Consider the following 8,081-nt stretch of genomic DNA (forward strand, 5'->3'; position numbering starts at 1 on the left):
CGTATTTTAACGGACGGACTCATTAACATATAACTATATGTTGCTTTAACTAATTAATGTTTTCAATACTAATGTTTTATTATAAATAAAGTTTTTTTTTCATTCCAATTGTAATATACATTTGATAAGTATCAACACTAATGTTCAAGGTTGTAAAAATCGTGAGTCGGGGACGCATCGGTCGTTGACCAACGTTGACTTTATTAATAATTTCTTAAATATATATTTATATATGTATAAAATAGTCGATTCTGTAACACCCTAGGCAAATCCCACATTGCCCACACACATGAGTGATCATGGGATTATAATGTAATACTCACGCTTAAATGACACAACGCGTTTTGGGATCACAGGCAGAGCAGATGTGCGAGTACGTTGCAGTTAAACGTGCTCGGGCGAGAGCACTACCGGGATGTGTGACCTCCTGGGAAAGTGCTTCTCGTGTGTGGTCGCCAAGAAAAAGCCGTGCGCCTGCAGGCAAAGCGGACAATATTGTGGTCATGTTAAGCTGGGGTGTTTCACAATGGTATCAGAGCCACTCATGTGCCGTTGGGGGTGGTGGGGCAAACCTCATCGAGGACGATGAGTCCCTAAAGGGGGGTGAATGTAACACCCTAGGCAAATCCCACATTGCCCACACACATGAGTGATCATGAGATTATAATGTAATACTCACGCTTAAATGACACAACGCGTTTTGGGATCACAGGCAGAGCAGATGTGCGAGTACGTTGCAGTTAAACGTGCTCGGGCGAGAGCACTACCGGGATGGGTGACCTCCTGGGAAAGTGCTTCTCGTGTGTGGTCGCCAAGAAAAAGCCGTGCGCCTGCAGGCAAAGCGGACAATATTGTGGTCATGTTAAGCTGGGGTGTTACAGATTCTGTATCATAAATTTCTTAGATAAGAACTTGAATTTAAATACAATCAAACTTCAAACTCAATTAATGTTACCGAGTACATAATCAGTAAGGACACAGAGAAAAGAGAGGCCCAAAAAATGAAAACAATTTCTAATTTTAAAACATATCACATCATGACGAAAATTTAACTGATTTTGACCGTTTTTGACCAACTTTCACCGTCTTTGACAGACTTTGACCAAATTTTTAGCTTTGACCGTCTTTTGAGTCGTTTTCAGAAAAAAGGGACGGAGAACCCAAAAAACGCCTCATCGGCTGACGCGTCGGCAAAGTCGGCCGACTTTTACAACACTACTAATGTTAATGAAACCAATTTATACAACTTCCGTGCAACGTACGTGCTCATAAAACTAGTGTATATAGATGGGAAAGTGGGTAACACATTATTTTGTGGAAATTAATATACGTCACGATTTATTTATATTTATTATTATTATATATTATATTAACTTTATAATAAAACGTTAATTATCATTGCTAAATCACTACCATATATATATATATATATATATATATATATATATATATATATATATATATATATATATATATATATATATATATATATATATATATACATAGGGGCATGATCAATGGGGAAGTAACCAATCGGGGGGAAGCAAATTTTTTTTTTTCGTTTTTTTTGAATTTTTTTTTTCGGCATCAAGATCACACGAAAATATGAACATTTAGAAGAGACACTTCGTGATGAATGTTATTATTTAAGCGGAAAAATGATCGACAAAAATAACATTTAAGATAATATTGTTCGTGAAGAATATGAACGTTTTTTTTCTTCATGTTTTGTGAAGTAAAATTTAGCCCGATTTAGAGTTTAGGGTTTAGGGTTTAGGGTTTAGGGTTTGGTGTTTTGGGTTTAAACCCAAAACACCAAACCCTAAACCCTAAACCCTAAACTCTAAACCGTTCGTGTTAAAAACTCAATCTAAATCCTAAATCTAAACCCTAAATCCTAATATCTAAACCCTATAAACCCTAATATCTAAACCCCAATAGCTAAAACCTCAAAATACGCTCGAAAAACACGATAATTGTTATATATTACTTCTTCGAGCGTTTTTCCGCCAAAATAAAAACATTTATCACAAAGTGTCTCTACTAAATGTTCATATTTTCATATCATCTATAATGTTCGTGAACAAAGTTTTTTCAAAAAACGAACAAAAAAAAAAGTTTTTGCTTCCCCCCGCTTCCCCCCGAATGGTTACTTCCCTCTTGATCCTACCACTATATATATATATATATATATATATATATATATATATATATATATATATATATATATATATATATATCTTCTTTTAAACGGAAATTAAAATCACTGCTGCCATATATTAATTCGATATATATTTTATTTGTATAAACTTTTGGGCGGCTAAGGTTGAAAATACTTCAACCTTTATATAAACGGAGCTTTAGTACATATGGATAATTTGTCATGAAAGTTATTTAAATTTTTAACCTTTACTTTTTCTCGTTTTGAAGGTAACGAAGAAGGATTACAACCTATTTTAAATGTTAAGGTAAGTGGACAATGAGACGGAATGTAATATAAACAACTTCAAATAAAAGGATACGGAGTACGGAGTATTTTTGTAGCCACGTCATACTTACACCAATAAGACCACCCCTCAATATGTCATACTTACCTCGAATTTCAGCCAATTGTGTCTTCCTCACATCGCGTTGCGGGGGTGGTGAGGGAGAAGTGATTTTACCGCTCATGCCCTCGAATTAGACTGGGTTTCCTCCTGAACAACAGTTGGAAGTGGTGGGAGCGAGTTATGCAACTGTGAGAGATAAACGCGTGGGTGGTTAAGTTCTCATACGTGATCCCGTACTGGTGTTCAAAAAAAATCCGCCATACTTGCACAAATAAAAGGCTACGGAGTATTTCATCCATCAATTCATCAAAAGCGTTTTGGACAAAAACATGAAAAATCGGTGATATATATTTCTAAATAAAAATAAAATAGGTTATTTTCTCCAATGATAAGTTGTTGTAATAATTTTTCTTTTTATAAAATACTCCTTTAAAAAACTAATCTAATATTTTTTATGCTAAAAAGGAATTTTATAATATGAGGAACTTTCATCGAAATATGAAAAAAAAACAAACAAATACAAGCTAAAACAGAAAAGCTCGGGGCCAAAAAACCCCTAGAAAAAAAAATACGCTTTCTAAATCTGAGCCTAACTTTACGAAATTGTACATCTTTTGGCAATCAAGACCTAAAGAAATGAGATCTTTTTTATAACATCGGTCTTTATTCTTATAAATGGCTTAGATATATGACTTCTCAAACTTTTTGTAATTTTTTTATTTCAACTTACTAGCTTTCTAATACAGTATATTTTTTTGTTACCCGTTCATATAAAATTAGGGATATATGGTGGGAAATCCGCTTACGGATAAAAGTGGTGACGTAAACTCTAGACTCGAATATGTCTATCATATGGCACTTATACCCAAAGAATTATTTGAGGTAACATATTGAATCCTGTTTCGTTAACATATGTTTATTCTTAATACAATGCGTATCATAAGATATTTCATATATAATAGTCAAGTGCTAAGCATTGCAATGGCGAGTATGTAGAAGCTGATCCAAACAATCTTCGATGTATGTCATGTATCGATGAAGTGAACAAAGTAAGTGTCATATGCTTTATGTGTTTCAAAATAAGTGCTTAGACGATATAGAACTAGCTCACTTGTACTTATGTCACATGGTACACGACAATTTATATACTCTTTCCGTCTCTATCAATTTTATTATCCTCAACAAAAATCACACTTAAAAAAATGACTGTAACATGTACGTTTTGTAAACTTTTCAGTTTTATTTCTTATTTTTATCAATTATTTTTTTTTTAATTTATATGCATAAAGTAAAAACATAAAAAAATTTAACTTATTACTGTATTAACTTTGATCTATGTATGGAAGTGACTAATAATTTTTAACAATAAAAAAAGGAATAGTAGACAATAAATATGGTAGGGTATATAAAATAGTTGGATATGGGCGATAATTCGATAAAAATCGTCAAGGTTCAATACACATTGATAGATTTTCATCATACTTCATTACATTTTGATGCACTAACTAATACTGTACTTTGTATTTCTAGTGTTAGCGTATTAGTGACATTAGTTCGGTTAGCATTCTAGATCGATGCTGTACTCCAACAACTTTACTTGGTAGCGCGAATCCCCTGTTAATGTAATATTTACCTCTCTTATCTCTTCTTTACTAACTACGTTTTGTTGTTAATGAATATATATATTTTAAGCACCATTAGACTACAAAATCCTTACACTACACGTACATGTTATTACTCTTTGGTGTATCATGAATTTAACTATTTATTGCAATCATCTCTCAGGCTGAACATGAATCTGCAGTTTATTGGGCCAATGATAAAAATGTGATGAAAGCACTTAATGTAAAGGTATGATAAATGTGAATACATGTTGGGGTGCTGAAAGAATTGATAAATCGTATAGCCCAAACAACATGTCTAACATATAAGTCCAAGAGTCCATCCTTTTCTAAAACCAATTGGTGATAGAGGGACTTCCCCTTTGACTTATATGCATGCATTTATTTTGTCTCATGACCAATGTGGGATAACTTCCCAACACGCCCCCTCACATCGAGGCGTGGAACGGTAAACCAAAGCCCACATACATAGGCCATGAAAAAAACATATACATGCATATAAGTTTAAGGCGCAACCCCAAGCTCACAGAGCGACGTGGCGCACTCCTTGGTCCCATTTAACGATGAGTGGACCCTGCTATCGTTCGAGGGGAGGCTTAAGAGGGACTTAGGTTTGAGGGGAGGTTTGATGGGATGCAAACTAAAATTCCACCTTAGTCATGAGAAGACATAGATGTATGCATATAAATAAAATAACAATAATTTAATATTTAATAGATTACAACACGGGGTTTAATTATGTGCTAACTTGAATATTGATGATTATGATATATATGCAGGGAAGGGTTAATGAGACACGCCTATGTAATGTAGACTTGGGGTACTATGTTGGTTCAACGTCATTATATGATTTCAATGTTCTCAGTAGTGTTTTCTATCACAAAATGCTAACTAAAAGAAATTGCAGAGCTTTAATATTCAGGTATAACTCAAAGTTTCTTGCTCCATTTTCGTTGTACTTCTATATGTGCTTGTGCAATTTAGTACTGACTTGTAACATTTTTTTCAAATGCAAAAGCGGGGATCATGATATGACGGTTCCACATGTCGGTACTCGTAATTGGATAAGTTCTCTTAACTTGACCATCACAGATAGTAACTGGGAACCATGGTATACGAATGACGATCAAGTAGGAGGGTTCAAAACGACATACGCCCGCGATAACTATTCTTTAGTATTTGCTACCGTAAAGGTTGGATTATGTTTTGGAATTTATAACAAATATGAATAGATGTAAAAGCTGCTACATGTGAATTCATTTTAAGTTGTCACTTTTTCAGGGAGGAAGTCATACAACTCCAGAGAACAGGCCTCTAGAATGCTTTGAGATGGTTCAAAGGTGGTTTTCTCATAAGCCTATCTAAACCAGTGGCCTACTTTGTGCTTCAAATTAATCAAGTATCATATACCGAGTATATGTTATGTTCAATTAAAGCAAATCATGTATTGGATTGTAACACCCCATGATTATTTTAAAAGACTAGTACAACATACAACGTAAATGTTTAGTTTCAACTTGATGTGATTCTCTGAATCACTTTTGCAACTGTTCTGGTTGTATCATGGTTTGATCTCTTATAATAAAGTAAACAGAATGTGCTAATAAACCTTATACCGTACTACCTTCATTCCATAAAAAATGTTCTTTTTAATTTTTTATAATTAGATTTAAAATATATGAGTGATTTGTCTAATTTGTTCATCATTTAATGTTTCAATTTATAAAGAATAACTAATAAATTAATTGTTATATTTAATGTTGAAATTTCAAAAATAAAATTGTATAATCGAAACTTTAATGGGTTTTTATAATAAGGGAAATTATTTTTGTGACAAACAAAAGTATTAATGAAAAATATTAATGAAGATAGTTTTTTGAGACGGGGAAAGTATAATTAATACCTCTATATCCACCACACTTTTTATTACATTCACCATACGATATCCACCACTTATTTGTAAAACGCTTCTCCACAAGAAGACTAATCATAGTTAAGTACTTAGACCTTGAGTATTAAAAATACTCGTAACAAACTTAACAAGCTAGGGTAAGAGTGCCTCATTTCAGTTACGTGACAACGAAGGTGATTTAGCTTATGGTGTTGCGGTTCAAGTTTTTTTGTTTTTTTTTTATGCGGAATCGTTTGCCGAATATGCTAAATTGGACGGGTCTTGTAAGTGGTCGTATGTGGGTTCGGGTTTAAGAAGTTCATTAGAATAAGAGGGTTTTTTATGAGTTTAAAAAACGCGATTTCAATCCTCCTCCGCTGGGTAACGTCAAGGGTGTCGGGACGGGTAATGGATCGAACTTTTCGTTCACGGCTAGTGCAAGTAAAGACATAGACACCAACAACACTGGCGACAAGGTTAGAGATGTGGATGACGATGTTAGCTAGTGGGGGATGGATTCGTTTGGTTTTAATTGTTGTCATTGTTTATGAGGTTCATTTATTGCCATGTTTTTAGTTTGTTTGATGTGTAGGTCGTTGGCTCTCGATGGAGCTCATGTTTCAGTTTAGTTAGCGTTTTCTTATGGTACTGCGTTTAGTTTCTTGTTTACTTCTTTTGAGCCCCATTCAAAATTGTTTCTTATTTTTCTTTTTCTCTAAAAATATTTTGCTACATGAATTTATGATTTTTTTGAGAGAGAAAAAAAAAACTGATCTTTTTCATGCTAGGCTACACTTAATTGTGTCCACTTGATGTAAGACTTATGATTATGGATTGTTCTATCTTTTGATTTATTAAGGTTTTTATGTTTAATTATTCGTGCTATCTTGAAAAATCAATTGTTGTGTGCATAGCTTGTAGGCTACACTATATTGTTAATTTAATTATACAGGTTATTGGATTTAATTTATGTGAGTTTATCAAAATCCATAGCTTGTACTTCACCTTTTAGATCTAGAAAATTGTATGTTAGTGCAATTGGTAATTAAATTGATATTGTGATAACACAATCGTGTAGGCTATTCCGAGTGATCCTAATAGTCTAGGTTTTATGTGAGTTTAACCTACATAAAGTCTCATTTAATTTAACATGGTAATTTGGACCTCTGAATGATAATTAATGTGAGTTTATTGAATTCATTATGCCTTTGGTTTATTGATTTCGTGAGACCGATATGAACTAGTTATCTTGACCTTTAATAACGGTTTTAATAAAAGAACAATCATAGTCATTTGTTGAGCATTAAAGTGGGCACTACTTCTCCTTATCTAGTTAACTCGTTAATTTATCTTTGCTATTGCTTTAATTCACTTAAGTTCAAATCAAAACCCCAATTCTTAGGATAATTATTAGTTATTTCAATATTAAACGCTTTGCTCTCTGTGGACGAACTTGTGCTCACTAGCTTCTTTATTACATTGATCAAAAATAGTTGCCTGTATTCGTGTGTTAATTTGGTTAAGTTTAGCTCAATAAAAGTAGGTGTAGAAAATACACGTCACATAGTGTAAAACAACAAGTTATTTGCTATGAATGAACGGCTAAGGAAATAATATAAACAAGAATATGAAAAACTAAATGTGTTGGATTGAATAATGAAATGTCCCGTTCATATTAATTATAAACGTTCCATATTAATTGATTTCGTCACGAGGTTTTGACCTCTATATGAGACGTTTTTCAAAGACTGCATTCATTTTTAAAATAACCATAACCTTTATTTTATCGATAAAGGTTTAAAAAGCAATACGTAGATTATTAAATAATGATAATCTAAAATATACCGTTTACACATGACCATTACATAATGGTTTACAATAAGAATATATTACATCAAAAATAAGTTTCTTGAATGCAGTTTTTACATAATATCATACAAGCATGGACTCCAAATATTGTCCTTATTTTAGTATACAACAGCGGAAGCTCTTAATAATCACCTGAGAATAAACATGCTT

General features: G+C 33.0%; 1 protein-coding gene across 1 annotated transcript in view; it reads left to right on the forward strand.

Moving 5' to 3' along the window:
* LOC139853728 (serine carboxypeptidase-like 18) overlaps positions 1-5,536 on the forward strand; it is a 44,685-nt gene extending 39,149 nt beyond the window's left edge. Inside the window, exons 6-12 of the mRNA XM_071843093.1 lie at positions 2,431-2,468; positions 3,330-3,431; positions 3,512-3,598; positions 4,335-4,400; positions 4,951-5,093; positions 5,190-5,364; positions 5,453-5,536. Coding sequence (XP_071699194.1) covers positions 2,431-2,468; positions 3,330-3,431; positions 3,512-3,598; positions 4,335-4,400; positions 4,951-5,093; positions 5,190-5,364; positions 5,453-5,536 — 695 coding nt within the window. The remainder of the gene's footprint in view (positions 1-2,430; positions 2,469-3,329; positions 3,432-3,511; positions 3,599-4,334; positions 4,401-4,950; positions 5,094-5,189; positions 5,365-5,452) is intronic.
* The last annotated feature ends 2,545 nt before the right edge of the window (positions 5,537-8,081 follow it).

Source organism: Rutidosis leptorrhynchoides, chromosome 6 (assembly GCF_046630445.1).
Source record: "Rutidosis leptorrhynchoides isolate AG116_Rl617_1_P2 chromosome 6, CSIRO_AGI_Rlap_v1, whole genome shotgun sequence".
Lineage (NCBI taxonomy): Eukaryota > Viridiplantae > Streptophyta > Magnoliopsida > Asterales > Asteraceae > Rutidosis > Rutidosis leptorrhynchoides.